Raw genomic sequence first — 21,747 nt, 5'->3', positions numbered from 1 at the left:
CTGGGAAGGCCCAAATGTCAGTGGTGGAAGCTAGAAAATCTGCACCAGCAGGGTGAAGGATCTGTGCCAGCAAGTTGAGAGATCTTCACTGGAACCAGGAAGCCGCAGTCAAGGTAAAGACCAGAGCTTGCTAAAAAGAACCACAGCCATCTTCAGCAAAAACATAGACCCAGTAGTAAAGAGAACAAGTCACCAAGAAGCAAGCCTTCCCTGCAAACAGGCATCATGTGCAAGCCACTTGGGGGAGAGCTAGACACCAGCCCCTTCTGGTATGTGGGCTGGGAAACAAGAAGAGCCAACACTCACACTCTCCCGTCAACTGTAAGTGACCAGCTGATCCAGAGAAACACGGCTGCAATGATGGCTATTTAGGTGGAATACAATTTAATGCTTACAGTGTTTAGTGTTTCACTGACATTGTAGGTCTAAAGCCAGTGGTCCGATCATCTATTCAGAGGACGGCAATACATAGTGTAGCATCTATGGGGGAGCTCCTTCTGAGGGTGGTGGTCATTGTTGATTCCCTACTGTCTTGTTTTGAAGTCCTGTATCATTTCCATTGTTTTTGTTGGGTTGTGGTTTTTTTGTTTTGTTTTGATTTTACTGTATCCAATGGCATGGGCAGCTATTTCAAAAATAACAAGATATAGTATGGTAGCCATTTTGGATTTATTATTATCTTGTTTTGAAGTCCTGTATTACATTCATTGTTTTTGTTTTTATGGGTGCTATTCTGTTCTGTCTTGTTTAATATCTGTTTTGTCTAAAGGTATCTGCAGCTATTTTGAAGACAGCAGAAGGCATTACAGTAACCATTATTGATTTCTTATTGTCTTGAAGTCCTGTGTCACTGACACTGGTTTGTTTTAATTGGCTTTGTTCTTTTTCTTGATTTTAGTCTCTTTAAAAAAACACAGAACTGAGGAGCCAAGTTCTTCCAACGATGAGACAAGCTTAGTTCATATCAGGAAAAGTGCGACAAGCTTCTTCTCCAGGAGAATCACCAGTACACATCTTCGCCCCCAGTTCTCCTTTTGTGGTTGGCAATAATCATGAGGTGGGCCTTCCACACCCAGCACCACACTGGTTCAGTTCAGCTGGGGGTTATGAGTTGACCATTAATTAATCCACTACACAAGTCATCAAATGTCTCTGTGCTGAGAGTATCTTCTTCGTGGCTAAGTGCATTGCTGAAGCTAGGTGGCTCTTTACCATTTGTAAAGAGCTGATCCTGCGTACTGCTGAGGACATTTGCCATGAACTTTTAGAAAAAAATTTAGTTCAAAAAAGGCATGTGTTTCACTTTTGTATAGCACCATAACTTGATGAATTGATAAAATAACATAATATATTGACAACTGTTGGAGGGGACTGACAATTAATTATGGTACTTATTCCAGGTGAATGAGTATAGCAAAGTTGACAGCAAGACAATGATACTTACTTTTTTTTTTTTTGTCTTTTTCATTTTTATTGGTATCGGGGATCAAACTCATGACTGCCTGCTTGCAAGGCAGGCGCTTATGCCGCTGAGCTAAATCTCCAGCCCCAATGATACTTACTTTTGTGCAGTAAACTTTTGAAGAGGATGTACATGAATATATGTTATGTGTGCTTTTGTTATCAACCAACACCTCAGATGCAGAGCTATTCAAACCTTTGAATGACTGAATATCATTCAAACTTTAATCATAATGTTTCAAACATTAGTCAAAATAAGTCATTTTATATTCCTATACGCATGGACAGAGTGGCTGCCATGCCTGGATGGTTTTCTAATTTCACTATTTAGGTCTTCTAAATGTGAGTTTACACACTGTGTCACCCATAGAGAAACACTCTAGCCAAAAACAAAAATGCTGCAAGGACTTAACGGTGTATCACAGGATGTGATTAAAATCATCAACCACATCAAAGTGCACGCTCTTAGCTCGTGTCTGTTTATGACTTCTGTGAGAAGACGAATGTGGCACACACTGTTTTTCCTCTTATACACAGAAAGGGAGATGGCTTTGTAAAGGTTTCACTGGCCAGAATTTTTTAGTTCAAAAGATTTCCAGCGATTTCTTTTAGAAAGACCGAAATCATTAGCAGCACATTTCAGTGACACCGAATGGGTTGTAAAACTTGATTACTTGGATGATATACTTAACCTACTCAACAAACTTAATGTCCTTTTGGGGGAGAACAACTATATCCAAGTCTTTAGAAAAAGTTACTGCATTCAGAGTCAAATTGGAATATGGGGGCTGGCTAGTCAACTTTCCTAAGTGCTTGGACAAAGTATGGACACCTACAACTTAAAGGAGGAGAGTAAAGACTTATTTTGGCTCACAGGTTCAGTCCATGTTTGGCAGACTTAAACACAGAAACAAGGTGATGGAGACACACTGTGGAGGAGTGCTTACCTCAGAGCAGCCAGGAAGCAGAGAGAGAAGGGGAGCTAGGTGGGGAGACAGTAACCCTTTTATGTCATACACTCAGTGACAGGCCTCTTATAACCTGGCACCACCTCCCAGTAGCATACCTGAAATCTGCAGTGGGTGAGTAGGTTGCCCCATGATCCAATCACTTCCAAAAGCCCTGTAGACACATGCATGGTGTTTTGGGGAGATATTCTTCATCCAAACTATAGCAGTGGTTACAAGTACAACTGGGATTTGTGACACGTTTCAAACATTAGCTATAATTGGGGTCAAGGAGATCCCTAGTCACAGCTTCTTTACTCCTGCTTTGATATGTCAATTCAAAGGTCAAGTGTTCAACCATGAGTGTTTTGCTGTATCACAGTGTCCTACTTCCTTGCTAGGAAGAGATTTACTATTAAAATTTGGGACAGTTATTCAGTTCCAGCCAAGGCTAAGGCCACAATTTATCTGTTGAGACTACACCATATCTCCTTGACTTAATTCATCAGCAGGTGGATCCTGCTGCATAGTATCAGGAAGTATACCACCAAGACTCCCAATTCTTGCTTGCTTTTGAATGGGAAAAATCTCATCTCATAAGAAAAGCAAAGATATCCTTGGACAGCTCTTCCACATGGATTCTGAGATAGTCCCCACCTTTTTGTTCAAGCATGGGGACAGGAGCTTACATAGGACTTCCCTACAGCATGTAGATGATATTCTAATGTTCATCACAAGTAGGAAGTTTTCCAACTATAATACCATGCAAATTCTCAGAATTCTACGTGATGGATGTGACACTTCAAAATAAAAGGCTAAGTATTCAATACTTAGGATTATACCTGGGGTATGACAACTGTCTAGTTTCAGATTCAGGCTATCTGTGATCTAGGCCCCTTTCATTCTTTCCTGAGGATGGCCAACTTCTGCCAAATCTGGATACCAAATTTTGGACAGTGGCAAAGCCTCTGTGTGAGGCGATCAAAGGTCTTGAGTTCTGAGACTTTTCAACGAAAAAAGTCAATTGACAATGTTTGGGGGGAAATAAAGCATGCCTTCACTCATGCCCCAGCATTAGGAATACTTGAATTAAGAAAACCCTTCCTCTTCTATCTATCAGAAAAGAGAAATTGCTCTGGGTATCTTGCCCCAAATGCTGGGTCAGGACCACTGCCCAGTGGCATACTTTTCAACAAAGTTAGATGGAGTGTCTACTGGATGTCCACACTGCTAAAAGCTATTTTGGCTACAACTAGGAGGGTCTTGGTAGTTTACCTAATACCCATCTGTGCCATGCTTTTCTCTCCAGTGGAAGTATGACAATAAAACTAACTGGTCAACTTCTCCCAAATAATCACACAGGTTCTAGTTTCTGAATCTGTCATGGGCCTCTTTTAAGATAAAAAGGGAAATGTTCCAATCTGTTCCACAAGATGTTTTGCTTTTTGACCTTATCTTCCCAAAATCACTTGGTTCCTTCCTCTTATGGGACTTCTCATGGTGATCCTGTTCATTCTCATATCTGGCCTCTGCCTCCTCAACCTCATAGTAAAGTTTGTCCATCAAGTTTCAAAAAGTTCACCTTCAAATGATGGTCCAGAAGACAGATCATGATCTTTCCTACAAATTCACCAAGCTTTCTCTCACTAAACAGGCAGCTCAACAATTCCTGACACACAGGCACCAATTCCTTTCTTTTTGTCTTCCGAGAGATTTTTACCAGCCCAGTCAGTACAAATCCCAAGATAGTGAAAGATCACATCATCTCCAGCAGACATGGCCAACAGTCTCCTTCAGCATGAACCAGATACAAGCAGAAAGGAACTGCCACCATCATACAAAGAACTATGTGGATTATGTCTCTCAGGAAGAAAATGAGGTAGATTAGAGCTGGGCCAACCCAGTCAACTAACTGGGCAGAATGTGTCAAAGATCATAAAAACCTACGACTAACAAAGAAAGAAGTTTCCTAAAAAGAAAAGGCATGCCCAGAACACTGAACACAAAATGATGTCAGACTTATTGCTGAGCACTATGGACCAATCAGAAATGCCAACTTCAATGCTCTTTGGATTTAGTATTGTTTGTCAAGCCAATCAGAAAATGCTCTTTTCAATCCTTCATTTACATCTAGTGGGAAACCAAGCAGCCTTTTGGTAAAACAGCTTAAATCTGATGCAGTGCCAAGTGAGTTTTTAATAGGACAAATGTATTTGCATGAGGAGGAAGCCAATCCAGAAATTCTGGGTGCAAAAGACTCCTTTCCCTTATCCTCAAGACTTCTGAGACTTTTAATGAGCGCAGCCTTGCCCTTTAGGGTGTAACACTTTTCCACCTTCAGAAAAGGTATACTTTCACTGCCTTTAACGAATAAACAACAGAAATTATTTCTTACAGTTCTGGAGGCTGGAATGTCCAAGGCATTGGCAAACACCATGCTGGGGATGAGTCTCTTCCTGCTGTATAGACAGCCACCCTTCCCTGTTCTTTCATGTCGCCATCTGGGGCCCCAATTCATGAGGGCTCTGCCCTAAGCCCATCACACTGAGCATCAGGATTTAACATATGAATTTTGAGGAACAAAAATATTTAGTCCATGGCAGTGAGTAATTCACATTTTCTGTAGTTCAAAATAGCATACTCAATGGCTACTCCTCTAGTTTAACCATTGGGTTTTGGGAGCTGACATACAATATGTGAAAAAATTCAGGACCAAGAAATTACTGAATTCTGATGCTCATGTTTATGTGTGTTCCAACAGGTCCAAATGTTGGTGGTTGTAGCCCATTCATACTGATCTAAGGCCCATATTCTATGTAACCACACTTGCAAAATCACTTATTGCATTTTAATATTCCACACCAAATAGCTTTTAAATTTGGTTTTATGAACGTATGATATATTGCATTTCAATAGTTCCTACAAATGAAATACCCTCAAAAAAAACCAGCTAGAAATACACATTATAAAATTCACATGTAAACCTATCTTGGTAAATTAAATTAGGTCAAGTTCCATGAGCTTTAGGCTAGGAAACCTTAACACCTATGGGTTTTTCAGGCCTCTGGGTATGACCAGCCCTAGACTGTGGCCTGCCTTACTGTGAGGTTAGCTTCTCTATGTGAAAGAGAACACTTGAGCTACAAGGACACCCCATAGACTTATCATCTCTTTTCTAATTTGCCATCTCTTTCTTTTATCCCAACAAATGCGTTTTTACTCAACAACTAATTGTCTGACAAGATCCCAAAGTGCTCCTACTATGGAGCTACATAAAAGCAGAAGATGATGAATGGTAAGTGTGTTCTGGCTTGGTTTGGTCTAAAGAGATCACTTCTGAGAAACACTTAAGATCAGTACTTGCATATCAGAGATGCATCCTGACAGCTGGGGTTTATTGGCACAAGTTCAGCTTTGTTCTCTTTTATGTTCATTTATCCCCCTGTATTTGTCACCAGTAATTGCTCATGCAGAGGGCAAAGCAGATGACAAAACAGGGCTGAAAAGAGAGGGGAAGAAATTCTCTCCCACTAATTCTAAGAAGAAAAGATCTGCTGAGATTTGTTTTGTGGTTGTTTGTTTTGGTTTGGTGTTCATTAAGTTACTTGTTTAAGCAGTTCTTGGGTACTGCTAGGATGTAATGACCCACTAGCATGAAGTTACATACCGTCATTTTTATTTTTTTTATTTTGAGACAGGGTCTCCTTAAGTCACCCAAAGTAACTTGAACTTGAGATCCTTTTGCTTCAGCCCCCCAGAGTACTGAGATTACAGGTACAGGCCAACATGTTAAGCTGATCTTTTGTTTTGTTTTGTTTTGTTGTTTGGGTACCGGGGATCAAACTCCTGACCTTGCCCTTTGCAGGCTGGCACTAATGCCACTGGTGCTAAATCCCCAACTATTTGGGTCTTTTTTAAGGCAGGATATATTTATTGAGAGAAAGAAAGGTTCTGTCTGAGAAATAGATAGAAGAGGGCCCAAGTGGGTTGCTGAGGACCCTGCCTTTCTAGGGATTTTTATAGAGCAAAACCATGAGGTGAGGTGGGTCCAAAGTGGGGGAAAACAGGAACTCACAAGGTGGGCATGAGGTGGGACAGAGGTATGGTTAACCAATAAGATCAATTGTTCAGGTAAGACTGGTTAAATCAGAGACAAATGGAGAAGCCAGTCATGTAGCAACTGGTACGCTTAAGGAGCAGTGACTCTTTCTGTAAGGGGTTGGGATGGTGACTCCTGGCTTCCCCAAGATGATCCAAACCTACTTAGAATATCAATCTTTAAAATGTTGGTCTGTCTCCTTCAAAATCACAAGACATCTGATTTTCTGCACTGGCTCCTTCGAGGGCCTAGCCCTCTCTGACTGCCTATAATATTTAATTAACTCCAGCTGCCTTTAACATCCCCCTCTCTGAATAAGTATCCCAAACTGCCATGAGGGAGAAATGGGCGATGACCCATCTGGCTTCTTCAGACTGAAAGAGGTCGTAGTTGATTGGCAGTCAGAGATACTCTATAGAGGATCTATCTAAAGGCCCTTGATAGACATCAGGCATTTTTATCATGGGTAGGTATACAGCTTTAAGTCTGAAGGAGACAAAGAAACAATTAAGTATGCATGGGCCAAACAATAGAATCAACAGGACAATTATGAGTACTGTTAACAAAGATTCCCACCAAGAGGAGCTAGAATCTGCTGTTTTTTGGGAGGTTTTTTTGGTTTTTGTCTTTTTCTTTTTTATCGGTACCGGGCAAGCAGGTGCTTATGCCGCTGAGCTAAATCCCCAGCCCCAGGATCTGCTGTTTTAATGGCCACTACTATAAGGATTTCTTGAATGCTGTAACTACAAATGACTTCATGTTTGGGCAGCAGTGTGTGTATAACCAAATTCATAACCTCTTTGTCTTAGAATATAGCTATACCATATTTTCCATGCTTCCCTAAATTTGACAGAAAGTAGACAGCAGTGGTATAAGTCATTTCCAAGACTGACCCACATAAATCTATGTTGATCATCCTCCTCCTCATCTTCTCCACTTGTCAGTTGATGTCCATGTCCAGGTAAGACTGAAATCATATTTGATGAATTGTGGAGCCTCCAAAAATCAAATCCTTAAAGGAACTCTTCTAGCCCACACCACTACCCCCATTGATTGGTTTACATAAAGAAATGAAATAAGGCCCCGAAAGGTGGCAGGCAGCATTTATCCTGCATTGGCACCTACAGTATGCAATAGCCCAGCCTTTCTGGTCATCTTCCTTTAACCTCCTCCTCTGATTACTGGTAATAACTGACACTGAGCAGAAGAAAACTGATGGAGAAAAAACAGTCGTTACACACTAGCAGGCTGCTACAGCTTTGGAGAAGGGAATTTAAAGGAAGTAAAGAACACGCATGCCTAGAATGGAAATGCTAGCCCAACCAACAAACATTTGTTAGTCATGTTCCCTAAGGCAGTCATCCCACCAGGTGGTAGGAATATAAAAGTATAAGCCTTCATCTTTACCTTAGAAAATGAAGTTTTGATTCTCAATGGCCCAACTAAAAATGAAGCATGCTATTTTATAGTACAAGGAAAAATAGTTGTTGGAAAAATGCCTTCAGGTCTTTCTGTCTGTCTACCTGTTTTCAATAGAGAACAGCATAGCTGTCAGTAACCCAGAATGCCTATCTTCTAGCTTAGCAAACGTAACCAGAAGAAATCAATAGCTCCAGCAGCCAAGTCCGAAGAAGGATGCTGACATGCTGCTAGGGTGCTGGGCTCCCTTCAGATTGCGCCCCATCCTCATTGGCTGGGTGCAAATATTCTGCAAAGCTAGGATCACATTTCTCCTTCCTGAGATAATGAAGGGGTGGAAGATGCAATGGGACTTGGGAGGAAAGGAGATCTAGACCATATCACACATAAGATGAGTTTCTGGCTGTAAGAAAAAGGAAAGGATGTAACACAAAAATGATAAATGTTGGACCAGGGATTTAGCTCAGTGGCATAAGCACCTGTTTGGCAAGCTCAAGATTGTGACTTCGATCCCCAGTACAAAAAAAAAAAAGATAAATGATCATTGCAAATGTCTTTTGTGTGCTGTGCCAGGCATATTTGATATTTTTAATGCATATTTGATTTTTTAAAAACCTAAAAAGTCACCTTATAACAAGACATAAGGGGGCCAGGGCTTTAGCTCAGCAGTGTAAGTGCCTGTTTGGCAAACACAAAGTTGTGAGTTTGATTCCCGGTACAAAAAAAGAAAAAAGACATAAGGGGTAAATCGGTATTGAAAGAGCCATGCTGCCAGAGCCCCCTAGCCCTCACCCCTTCCTTGCACCCCAGTCCCTACCTACTTGCAAAGCCAGCAAGTGCCCACAGCCTCCTCTGAACACCAAGGCCCACCCCACCTGTCCATGGGGCAAGACGGCAGGACAGCTAAGTCCCTAGCGGTCTTCAGACAAGTAGGCAAATACCCCAGTTCCTCCTGCCCCTCGGGTGGGGCAAGCCCCTCTGTAACTTCTCTCTTCCTCTATTTCACTTCTGTAGCCCCTACTGATGCTTACTGGGATTGTCCCTCAAATATAGTATGATTGAACTTGAATCTTTGTTTCAGGGTTGGCTTCAGGAGAAACCCAAACTATGACAGCCAAGCACTGTGAGGAACTGTTTACATACATTACCTCCTGTCATTCTCACAACAATCATGAAACTGGTACTCTAATTATGCTGTTTTACAGATGAAGAAATAAGGCCCTTGGTCAAGGTCACATAGCTGAGAAACAGCAGAGTCAGGTTTCAAAGCAGATTGATTCCAACACACACTTAATGGCTATTCCGGCACCTGCCACTTCAGAGTTTCGCTGCAGACATCCAGCTTCCATGGATTCTGTTCAGGACAAGCGAGAGCTCCAAGATCACGGAAGGGGAAGCAAATAAACTCGAGAAACTACTGTTGTGTCCTGCAGACTCTGAAAGGAAAAATGTGACTAAATGAGTGGTGAGCCTTGCAGATTAGTTTTGGTTAAGTAACACAGGGCAATTTTTAGTTTTCAGCAAGTGCTTCGTGTTTTCGTTCCCTTCATTCTTGAAAAGAGAAGCCGTCACTTGTGAGAGGTATTTCTCCAGAGTGAAACAGTCCCAGACTCAATGCAAATGGCAATCTTTCTGAGAAGGAAAGAAATTGGACTCAGTTATGCTCTGTTTCATGTTAGAAGAACAATACATGTTATTGTTTCAGAATAACAGCTCTGACTTTACAGTGTACATATTCCCATTTATGGAGGACAGCTTAGACACAAGTTTGCCTAAGACAAAAGGTAAGGAATCTCGTTTACCTTTTCCATTTTATGTGAACTTAACTGCTTATTTTTTGATTTAGTGAAATGAGCATTGAACCAAGAGTCAGAAAGCCGAGTTAATGGACTAGTTATCTTGTTCAATAATAGTCTTTTCAGAAATACAAGGATACTGACTTAGTGATATCTGAAATCCTCTGGAAGCTATATTTGAGTATATTAAAGATAGAAAGAGAGAGAAAGAGCCAGGTATGTTGGCGCACACCTGTAATCCTCACACTTGGGAAGTTGAGGCAGGTGGATCACTGTGAGTTCAGGCCAGCCTAGACTACAAAGCCTGAACTACAAGGATCCTATCTCAAAAAAAAAAGAGAGAGAGAGTATATTGGAAAGCGTATTTATTCTACCATCTTCCACTCTTTTACACTTTACTCAGCATGTTTCATATGATATGGAGAGGGTCTTTCTGTGCCCCACCCACCACAATGTTTATCTGTTCTGTGCCTGCCAAAGGAAATATCTCCTGCATTTAAATCTTGACCTCCAGGCTTTCCTTTAACCTAAGGTCTCCTATGGGGAGAAGCTTCAGCAGGTAGCATTACCTAACTCCTAGCAGTTTTCATAACATGTTTTCATACTGTTGAATAATTTAGATTTTGCTTTAAAGTATGAGACATAATGAATAATATTTTTTTTGCAGACAAGGAAATGGAAGGCTCAAAGGGGCTAGAGAAACTACATTAAGTCAAGTTCGATTTCGAACATCAAGAATTATCCCTCCTTTCATTTTTGAAGTTTACTTGGTCAGAGAGTCTAAAGAAATTATTTTTGTTTTTTGTATTGGGAATTGAACTCAGGGATTTTACACTGAACTACTTGCCCAGTCAGCCCTTTTTTATTTTGAGACAGTCTCATTAAATCACTAAGTTGCCCAGGATGAGTTTAAACTTGAGAACTTCCTGCCTCTGCCTTCCAGAGTGCTGAGATTATAGTTATGCACCACCATATACAGCTAAAGAAATTGCTTCTAAAGATATTGTAGATTTCAAAGATACAGTGTGATTTTTTATTTTTATTTTAAAAAGAATAAAGCCAAGCAAAACAAAACAGAATAAATCCAATCAGAACAAACCAGTATAAGTGACACAGGACTTCAAAACATACAAAACCAACAGTGGTTACAATAATGCCTCCTTGTTGTCTTCAAAATACCTGCAGACATAGTAAAAATCAAACAAAACAGAACAGAATAGAGTCCATAAAATCAAAACAGTGAATGTGATAAAGGACTTCAAACAAGATAATAGTAAATCCAAAATGGCTACCATAATGTATCTTGCTATCTCTGAAATAACTGCCCATGTCATCAGGTATAATAAAATCCAACAAAATGACAGAACAAATCCCAGTCCAACAAAACAATGAAAATGAAACAGGACTTCAAAATGAGATAATATGGCATTAGCAATGGCTACCACCTTCAGAAAGAGATCCCCCATAGATGCTATATTGCATATTGTTATCCTCTGAATAGATGATCAGAACACTGGGTTAAAGCCTACAAAGTCAGTGAAACACTGAACACTGCAAGCATTAAATTATATTTTACCTTAATAGGCTATCATTACAGCATGTGTTTCTTGGGACCAACTGGTTGCTTATTGGTGGGGGAGGGGCTCTTCTTGTTTCCCAGCCTACACACAGGAACTGGCATCTGGCTCTGCTGCCAGTGGTCCATGCATGGCACCGATTCACAGGGAGGGCTTGCTTCTTGGTGACTTCTTGCTCTTCCCTTGCAGTCCACACAGTGTGACATTTTGAAACACATATATGGACTATGTAAATAATCAAATCAGGGTAATTAGCATACAAATCGCATCAAACATTCATTATTTCTCTGTATTAGAAACATTCAAAATCCTTTCTTCCGAACCATATAATTATTTTGAAGCATATAATAAATTACTGTTAACTATACAAAACCAAAATGTATTAAAGATTTCAATTTAAGATCCATACCCATAAAACTACTAAAAGAAAACACAGGAGAAAAGTTCCATGACATTGGTTTCTGTGATGATTTGGGGATATAAACAAAGGATTTTGGTCACAGGGAACAAAACTTCAGTTAGGAGGAAGAAATTCAAGGGTTATATTGCTAAACTGGTGACTACAGTTAATAACAAAGTATTATATTCTTGAAAAGTGCTTAGAGTAGATTTTAAGTGTTGTCACTACACACACAAAATGGTAAGTAGATAAGGTCACACATATATTCATTAGCTTAATTCAGTTATCCCAGAATGTATATGTATTTCAAAACATAGTATATACAACATATAGCTGCAATTTTAACTTGTCAATTAAAAGTAAGCTTAAGATAGAAAATGTTTAAAAAATTGTATGAACTCTGACTTCTATTTTCTATTTAAGTGGAATTATGGAGATAGATGAACATCTTGGTTATGTTTTTGCTTTGCTTTGTTTTGATCAGTATAGCCACTTGCAAACACAGAATGTCTTTGGTGGAAGTTATCAAATCTTTAGACTGAGTATCCTCCCTAATGTATTGTAGCAATTGATTGACAGTGGAAGATAAAATGCTTTTCTGAAGCTATGGGGACAGGTTACCTAGTAACCATAAAATGACTAAGTTCTGTTCTCAGAAACGGGCTCTCTTAATTGGATGAAAAGATTTAAAGAGCACAGCTGGGGAGAAATGGAAGAAAATGGAAGGCAATTATCAGTGGACCTAATATCTGCAGACCTGTTAAATCATGAACCAAAGGTTATAGTACCAGTGATTTTTTTTTAGTAAAAAGAAGCCAGCTCAGTCACCACAGACTTTTGTCCTTTTATACAAGTAGGAAAACTGAAAATAAAATATGAAGTTTAAAAGTGTAGTAAATAACTATGTGGTTTTAAATTTCTGAAAATGATCATTTTCAATGAATAAGATTACATTTGTGTTCTGATATCAGAGTTCTAGTCCAGAGACCCACAGTGATCATTTGGGGTCAGTATATCCTATTATCACTCTCCTTTTTCTAATCTACTTTATTAAGCACATAGAGAATTATAACCATATCTGCTTTATCCTGCTTCTAACAATGAAATGAAGAAAAATCAAATTATGGGCTGACAATAATGAAGATTAGTTTCTACCCACTAAAGGCTTTTAGACAATAGAGTATTTTTTTTTCCTGTGCTTGAAAAAGAACCCAGTACACATATCATTAACTATAATTGGAAGAGCTTTACTTTGGAATCATTTTGTTGTTGTTGTTGTTGTTTGTCAGCTGCACCTGAACAAGATTTGAGAGTTAATATTGGCTCTGCATCGCTGTTTTTCTTATGGGATGGAGTTTAAAATTCAACTAAAGCCCCATCTAGTGACAAACACCAGATTAATCTATTACTTTATAACACAGTACCAATAAGCTCTAAACTTCCATTTCTCATTTAATTATTAGATAACTCAACAGCTACAATATTTTGATTGGGGAATGACTCAAAAATAGTCAACAGCTCAACTTATTTCATTTTAAAGATAATAAGGAGCTGGAGATTTAGCTCAGCGGCGTAAGCACAAAATAATACACAACAAAACAAAACAAAGCAAATCAGAACAGAACAATGAAAACAACACAGCACTTCAAAATAAGACAATGGGAAATCAGCAGTGGCTACCATAATGTATCTTGTTTTCTTTGAAATAGTTGTGCATGACTTCATACACAATAATATCAAGCATAATAAAATAGTATAAAACCAATCAAAAGAATGAAAACATTACAGGACTTCAAAACCAGATAACAGGAAATGAAAAATGGTTACTCTAATGTCTCATTTTCTTCAAAACAGTTGACAATACTATCACACATAATAAAATCAAATAAAACACAACAGAATAAAATCAAAACAAAAGAATAAAATCATTATATGACTTCAAAATAAAATGATAGGAAATCAACAATGGCTACCACAATGTCTCATTTTCTTCAAAATAGCTGTTCATACCATCACACATAATAAAATCAAATAAAACCAACTAAATGAATAAAAGCATTATAGAACTTCAAAATAGTATAAAAAGAAACCAACCATGATTACCATAATACATCCCATTATGTTCAAAATAGCTGCCCATATGTAGTAAAATCTAACAAGACAGAACACATTAAAATCTAACAAGACTGAACAAAATAAAACCTGCAAAATTGTGAAAACAATACAAGAGGTCAAGACAAGACAATAAGAAATTAACAGAAGTTACCATCTTCCCCTCCTAGGTGTTTCTTCCCCTACTACTTTTGTAATATCTATTGTGCTTTGTGGATCCCATTAACTCCTTCTGTTTGTTTTGCTAGGGTTCATCCACATGAGTTCAAACTGTTTCACCTATGAACATGATCTCCAGTCGCATCCATTTACCTACAAGAGCCTCAAGATTGTTCTACTTGATAACTGCCTAGCTTTCCATTGCATGACAATACCATATGCTTCTTATCCATCCTTCAGATCGTGGACAAATTACTCTTGCTTTTTCTCTGGTCTCCTGTCACATAAAACAATTTTTCTCTCCTTCAATTTTCAGTCTATGAATTTCCTTAAGTTCAATGTGTTTCTTGTATACAGTATATTGATGGACCTTGTTTCTTGATCCACTCTCCCTGTATTTCTTTTTTACTGCTGAATTGAGGCCATCTACATTAATGGTTACATCCAGCATACGATGGCTCATCTCTGCCATGCTATCCTCTTGCTGTTGGCCCCCCACTTGTCCCGTGCATTCAATTGCCTGTTCTACTTGGCGGTCCTCCTCTGTTATTGTTGTTGGAACTATGGTCAGCTTTCTCTCTCTGTAGAATGTCCATTAGCACTCTCTGTAGGGTTAGTTTGGTGGTCATGAATTCCTAGTTTGGTGGTCATGGACCTACCTCAACAGAGATGAGTCCCCATTGGAAGGGTGTCCTTAGGAGTTTACTCTGTAGTAACCTCAGGCCAGCTGTATACATTTGTCCAAGATCATCGGCTCACTCCTTGGAACACAAGAGAGAAGGATCTTCTCTTTTATTTACATACATAGAGTAAAAGTCAAGGACAAATTAAATTGTATTTATATGTTCACTGCTAAAATTATGGAAAAGTAGATCCCTATTTGCATACATTCTTGAAAGAAATGGAACAAAATTCCAATGGACTAATGAAATGAAGAACACCCTCCATTTTGTCTTCTCTCAGTTACAGGATCCCTTTCCTACTTGAAAGAAAAATCTATTCTTATCCTAAAATCTACTTTTATAAAAGAAGTTAGTATCATCTTTGTATGAATTAAATGACTGTGTTTCCTTTCTGAGTGCTGTTTGCCCTTAAAGGTTAGCTCTAATTCAATTTAACAAATGCTTATGGGAGGCCTATTATATGCAAGATATTTTTAAAGCTACTAATAGTGGACTTTGTGATTTAGAAAGGGATTTTCAGCAATAATGAGTAGAAAGGGAAGTTTTTAAGGATATCATCTGACTTCCTGCCCCTGTTCCTTATGAATGTAGTTGGAGCCAAAAGCCATGAAACACACTTCTATATTTATCATTTTGAATCTAGTTTGCTTTTTACCCTACATCTCAGGGAACCATGCGTTCAGGTGTTGCTGTAATTGGGTTTATGGTTTGTTTCTCTTTCTTTGTTGTAGGGTTCCTCACTTTATCCCTTAATCCTGAATCCCCTGGCTTGCTGCTATTCTTGAATCTTAGAAGATAGAAAGCTAACATTCATGGAATACCTCCTTTTATTTGCCACTGTACCTATCAGTAGTTGTAACCACAGTTAGCAGCATCACTGACATTTTAGAAAAGAGGGGCCTGAGGCTCAGGGAGCTACAGAATCTAATTCAAGATTAAACTGATATGTGCCCGGAAACTCATAATTAAGTTCAGCAAATCTGGCTCCAAAGGCAGTATTATTTCCATTACAGCAATGGTTCTTGATTGTCTTGCGATTTTGCCATTCATTCCCCCAAGGCAACAGGTGGCACTGTCTAGAGGCTTGATTGAGAGGCCAGGAATACTGCCAACGTTGTACAACGCACAAAAATGGCCCACCCCTCCCCAAACCAACAATTAAAAACCTAGCCTAAACCTTCTAGATAATCCGTGTTGAGAATGTTCTCTGCCCCATAGTGATCTTATTTCCACGCATTCACTAGAACATTGCAGACAAATCATCGTCCTGGTTCTTTGCAGCTCTCCTCCATAGCAAATATAAACGGGGCAGAGCCTTAAGGTAAAAGACAGGCTCTAGAGGCGCAATGAGCAGCAAAGAAATTCCAACTGATGATTGAAGTTAGAATTAAGATGTAAATATGAAGTTTTTTTCACACGCCAGTCCAGAGATTTTCACTAACCCAGAGGCTCACGGACTGCTTTTTTTTTTTTTTTTTTTTTATTTAAGGAGAAAAGAAAAGAAAGAAAAAAAAAACAGTGAAGGGGTACAAGTTATACAGATTTACAGGAGAAAAAAATGCGCAGTAGGCAATCACTAGTTAATGGATTACATATTGCTATCTTAGAAATAATTGTTCAAGTCACAAAAGTAAAGCTTGTAGAGTGGACATTCCAACAATGATACTGCAAACAGTTCTGTTCAATGATCCAATAAAACTCTGTGATATCATTTTCTATCTTATACATTTAAATATACATGCAGTTATATAGTTTAGAGCCCTTTCTTTTCCTCTCTTTTGTACAATGACTATTACACATTTTGGGTTTCATTGCTCCCACGGACTGCTTTTAAATTTAATTATTTGAGCCAGGCGCGGAGACGCAAGCCTATACAAGCGCTCAGGAGGCTGCGGCAGGATTGCTGAGAGTTCGAGGCCAGCCTGAACTGCACAGCGAGACTCTCTCTTTAAAAATTCTTTAAATTTTAAAAAATTAATTATTTGGAACTGGTTAAATGTTACCCTGATCTCAAGAAACATTTGTGTTTGACTTTTTTCTGGAACCCATGGGAAGTGGATGCCAGATGAGAAGACTCCTCCCATTCTCCTCCTACAGGGACACAACCTACCAGGTGCTGGGAATTTGGCTTCTTTTTTGGGAGGGCGGGTGGAATTTGGCTTCTGACAGGAGCTCGCCCAGGGTACTACAAACTTGAAAGCCCGGGGAACAGCCAGCCGCTGTGAGCACTTTCCCCGCCCTCCCACCTTGCGCGAGACTTGCGTTCCCTGGGGGCGGGGTTACGGCAGCGTACGTCTCCTGCTCGGTGACGTCATAATCTCAGCGCCTTGGAAACGACCCTTAGCAACCGACCTGGTGAACGTCTCCCGGCAGCCGCGGCTGCACACCGCCTCCTCTTTTTTCCAACCTACCACCAGGGGTGGGCCAGGCCTGGGGAAGGACCGAAGGGGACCCGCTGTGTCCCCGAGTTGGCAGCAAGAGGACTGAGCATGGATGGCACCCGGAGAGGTAAAGAGCAGCCTTGAGTCGGGGCTGCGCGGGTAGAGGCCGCCCCCTGTCCCCGGTTTATTTGCCAGCTTTGCCCCAGCCCAAAAAGACGCCCTGCTTGCCCGGCTCCAAGGGCAGCTTCCTGGCCGTGACTGTCGCCTGAGTATAGGGTCATGCAGCTTTTATTACCTCGGTAGCTTCGAGGCAGAGGAATCGAGCTTGAGCTTTGCAGTCCGACACCCCTGAACCCAAAATCAAGTCTCACTGTCCTCCACGGAGATGGCCTTCCATGTCTGCATCTCTTGAATGTAGGATTTAAATACTGTGCCATAGAGTTCCTGAGGATTAAAGGTAGAAAATACGCAGGAGAAGGGCATATTTTAAGCAATCAGTACATATTAAATCTCCCTTTCCGTCACCAGCTCGTTCCCTCTTCCCCCAAACTACTCGTTGCCCATAGCTGGTCTCTTTAATGTGAATAGAAATCTTATTAAAGTGCAGATTGTGAGTCAGTAAATCTAATGGGAGTGGGGCTTCCAGTAAGCTTCCACGTGATGCAGTGTAACTGCTCAGCGGACTACAGGGCTACAGTTTTAGTAACAGAACTAATCCATAATCACAGTGTACACCTGCCTTCGACTCAGTAGTATAAGTCAGATGGATATTCTGGTAGAGTGATTGGGCCACTTAAACCAGAAACTGTTACAAATCACCCCATTGCACCCCTTCTAAACATGTAGTATTCTTTGCTCAAGCCAAATAAGGAAATCCGCACACCTCCCTTCCTCCCCAGTTCAGTGTTTTTAACCTGTGTAAGTCAAGTTGCTAGCTGGTTCCTTGAATTAAGTCAAGGATGTGTAGTGTATACCTTTATTAGGTAATCAGAATAAATGCCGTGTTGACTGTAGGAGAGATAACTAGCTGTTGATCAGTAATCTGGATACTATGACATTCCTAACCTAAGATCAAACCTACAAAAACCAAACGAAAATGGTTTCATAGCCTTTATAAATCTTAAAATAAACATTAAATCTTCACTGTGGCTTGGTTTGGAGGCACAGTGTAATCCCAGTACTTGAGAGGCTAAGACGGGAGGATTCCCACAGAGTTTGAGGCCAGCTTGGGCTACACAGTGAGACCCTCTCTCAAAACAATGATAAATACCATTGCTAGGTGCCAGAAAACTATTCCCAAATTATCTCATGTAATATTCAAAAAATCTTAGAGAAGTATTATCCTTACTTTATAATGAGTGAAAGAAAATGAGAAATTATACATTACTTGCCCAGGTCACAGGTAGTACAGGCTTTGAATCCAGCGGGATAAGAATGTAAAACCCTAGAGCCAGTGATTTTTATTTTTATTTTCATGACATAGTAAGGATGGAAGCATAGGGAAAGAACATATGTATTAAAGTAATAGACCTAGTAGATTCTCAGTACTTGTTGATTCTTTTAAATTTAGGCTCATGTCAATATGTAAATAAAAGGTTTATTTTTTGTTACTTACCCAGTTTATTTGGCTTCCTTTTAGGATATGTATATAATAATTTTAAACATTGTTTCTTTGAATTTTTAAAATAAATTTTCGACAAAAACCAGGATAGTTTTTATCTACCATAAGTTATTATTTATGAGCAACCCATTATTTTAACCAAAACTTAAATGTGTAATTTTAGTTGGAAATTTCTTAGATTTCATTAGGTTACTTTCAGTTATTTCAAATCACAAACGATACCTGAAAAACAATTACTCTTTATTATTTCTTACTGTAATATTACAGACATTCTTTTATAGGTTAAACTTTCTGAATGGTGGTGTAGTAGAAAGAGCTCCAGCCTGAAAAATGGTAGATTTTGGTTTAGTCCTTTTTTGCTGCTAACTAGGTTGATAAACTTTGCCAGTCACTTTCTCTCTCTACACCTTAGTTACTTGTGTAATGGGGCTTAGAGGGTGGGGACTAGATAATTCACAAGAAGTTATTTTTGATGTCTTTGTGGGAACAGGAAGAAGAAAAGACAGAATACCAAACTGCTTTACATTCTAGTGTGGACCTTTGAGGAGAAAGGATAGATACTGAAAGCAGCGTGACTTTTTTTTAATTTGTTGTTTCCATGAAGATACTTATAAGTGACAGTCAGATTCCCAAACCCCTGGAATTCTTGGGAAACCCTGCTACAAATAAACATCATCTTTTCTCAGTGGCATTCCTTCTGGAAGCCGCTTTCACAGACAGTCCTAAGGAATCTTACTACCCTGGCAAGACTTACTACTCTGAAGGATGGAGTTGTTTTTCCCTGGCATTTGGTTTGAAACTTCTTCTCTGCACCCTTTTGTATCATGCTGGGTCAAATTGAGGTACAGAAACTATATAGTGATTTAAACAAGGAAAGTTTAAAGAATGGCCATAGAAGAGTAACTGCAAGGTCTAAGAAAACACTATATGGTAACCTAGAACTAAAGGACGGTACTCCAGGAAAGACACGTTTGCAAGGGGGCATCCTCCCAAATGCTGGGTTTCAGACCTCATGCCCAAAGTTTTGATTCAGGCAAAAGCACCAAAAGTTTTACTTTGGGAAATAGACTTCAATAAATTGTTTCAACAGGTCACTAAGTGAACAATGAAAACAGCCCTAGGAAGTGATTCTATACCAAGTTGCTACTGTATGTTACCTAAAATGTTCTATTTTCAATAAAAAATCATGAGTCGTATAAAGAACTAAAATATGACCCCACATACAGACAAAACAGAGAGGGCCCAGAGGAGTTGTCTGTTTCTCCCTTCAGTTCAGTCTTGTCTTTTTTTTTTTTTTTTTTTTCCTTATGGTACTAGGGATTGAACCCAGGACCTCTGTGCTGAAGCTATGTCCCCAGCCCTTATTTGTTATCTTGAGACAGAATCTCACTAAATCACTACACTGCCCAGCTTGAGTTTAAGCTTAGCAATCCTTCTGCCTCATCCGCCAGTGCTGGAGTTACAGCCCTGTGCCATCACATCGAGCCAAAGCGGACATGTTCACTCCCTTGACTCAAGGGAAGGTTTCTGTGACCCTTTTGAACCTTTCCATTTTCTAACCTGCAAACAGTATTCCTTTGTGCTTCATGCTTTTAGGCAAAATCTAAATTGTCCAATGAAAATGTGTTACGAAATATCTACCTAGTACAATTCTGTCAATTTTAACATGACATTTATGAGCAGAAATGTTAAAAACCAGTGACTATATCTGTATGTATATAGTAAGTATACCATTGTTTGCTCACGGCTGCCTCTTCCCAAGTCAGAGAGGGTGGGGATGACATTTATTCCATCTGAGGGAATAACATTAGGTTTCAGCCTTTTTAACTTCTCTGAATGAACCTCTTTTACCTTTTTTTGTGGCCTCTAGTAAAATATGCATGCATTAGGATGGAATTTGGGGATGATAAGTTACATAGAGCTGAACTGTCTTCTTCCCTAGAGCATAGTTCTAGTACTGATGAATTTATATTGGTCACAGTGGTGTAACAGATAAGACTCGAACCAGATTGCCCGTTGTGTCATAGTTGTATAATCTGAGCATACTGTGAACTTAATCTCTTTGTACTTTATTCTCATCCAGAAATGGAGAGAATAATAAATAGTAGGGATCTCGTAGAATTGTTATAAGGGCTAAATGAATTTCTTAGAACAGTGTCTGGCACAGTTAGTATTCAAAAAAAATTAGCATTTTTGACTCAAACTGTTTTGAGCTAAAATGGGAATTTGTTTTGGTTTACTTAAAAAAAAAAGTAAGGAGTATAAAGTTTCAAACACGAATAACTGCAGGTACTCGATGTTATCAGGAGTATCCTGTGTCCACTTTGATCTGTGCAGGCTTCAATCTTAGACAGGTTCCCCTACAGCATCCAAGAAGGCCATCAGCAGTGGGCCTCTGCTTACCTCTTTTACTGGGCATAGCAAGCCCAGTGAGGGCTTTCCTAGTAGTTCTAGTAAAAGTTCCAGGACTTGTCTCACTGGCTGGACGTGGATCGATTATTCATAGCTGATTGAGTCAACACAGCTGACTAGATTTGGATTCTCCACTCAGCTCTGAACTGTAGGATCCATTCTCTAGAAAGCAATGTGAGGTGTTTTCTAGATAAAGAGACTGAATTCTGAGCAAGCAAGAAGTCATTTTCCCTCGTTTGATTTTCTTGAAAGTTCACTTGTTGAGTATATGTTTGTTTTAATGTTGAGCAGACCAGAGTCTTTCCTGACTCTAGTGACTTCTAATCTATGGCTAGAGAATTTTTGCTATCTGGCAGACCATTGTTGACTGATTGAAAACCTCTTAAATGACTATCTAAAGATATTTATTCTTTTAAAAATACTCGGTAGTATTTCTTATGGAAGTTGTGTTTCATGTATCCTAATTTGCCTTTTTTTGTTAAAAGTCAGAGCAAGCCCTGTCCTTCCCAGATGTAGTCCACCATGCCTGTTTAAAGGGCACTTGAGCACCAAAAGTAACGGTGAGTGGAGGACTTAAAATGATCATTTTGTTATAATACTCAGTTTTTTGTACTTGTAAATCATATGAGATGATGAAACAATTACTTCATACACCTGAGCATTATATTATTATAAGTGAA

General features: G+C 39.4%; 1 protein-coding gene and 1 long non-coding RNA gene across 9 annotated transcripts in view; one reads left to right on the top strand and one right to left on the bottom strand.

The window, feature by feature from the left end:
* Positions 1–6,062: 6,062 nt before the first annotated feature.
* Positions 6,063–16,944, bottom strand: LOC106028215 (uncharacterized). Of its 3 annotated transcripts, XR_010044807.1 has the most exons (5): positions 16,764–16,941; positions 14,630–14,731; positions 11,299–11,524; positions 10,822–10,901; positions 6,063–9,558 (listed from the first exon to the last, which is right to left on the bottom strand). It is a non-coding gene; the product is annotated as an uncharacterized LOC106028215 (long non-coding RNA). The 3 variants fall into 3 exon arrangements; XR_010044806.1 differs by having other exon boundaries at positions 10,822–11,524; positions 16,764–16,944; XR_001201821.3 differs by lacking the exon at positions 10,822–10,901 and having other exon boundaries at positions 16,764–16,937.
* Positions 16,945–16,979: 35 nt separating this feature from the next.
* The window catches only part of Spata7 (spermatogenesis associated 7), a 29,870-nt gene continuing 25,102 nt past the window's right edge, over positions 16,980–21,747 (top strand). For 3 of the 6 annotated variants that reach the window (XM_013155303.3, XM_013155304.3, XM_003472340.5), the window contains exons 1-2: positions 16,980–17,161; positions 21,553–21,627. In XM_013155303.3, coding sequence (XP_013010757.1) covers positions 17,143–17,161; positions 21,553–21,627 — 94 coding nt within the window. In that variant the 5' untranslated portion in view covers positions 16,980–17,142. Of the gene's footprint in view, positions 17,162–21,552; positions 21,628–21,747 lie in introns of those variants that run through there. The other 3 variants (XM_013155306.3, XM_063240883.1, XM_013155305.3) reach the window with 2 other exon arrangements.

Source organism: Cavia porcellus, unplaced genomic scaffold, assembly GCF_034190915.1.
Source record: "Cavia porcellus strain 051 isolate PalLab524CR breed Dunkin Hartley unplaced genomic scaffold, mCavPor4.1 scaffold_31, whole genome shotgun sequence".
Taxonomy (NCBI): domain Eukaryota; kingdom Metazoa; phylum Chordata; class Mammalia; order Rodentia; family Caviidae; genus Cavia; species Cavia porcellus.
This window is presented reverse-complemented; position numbering and strand designations above follow the sequence as displayed.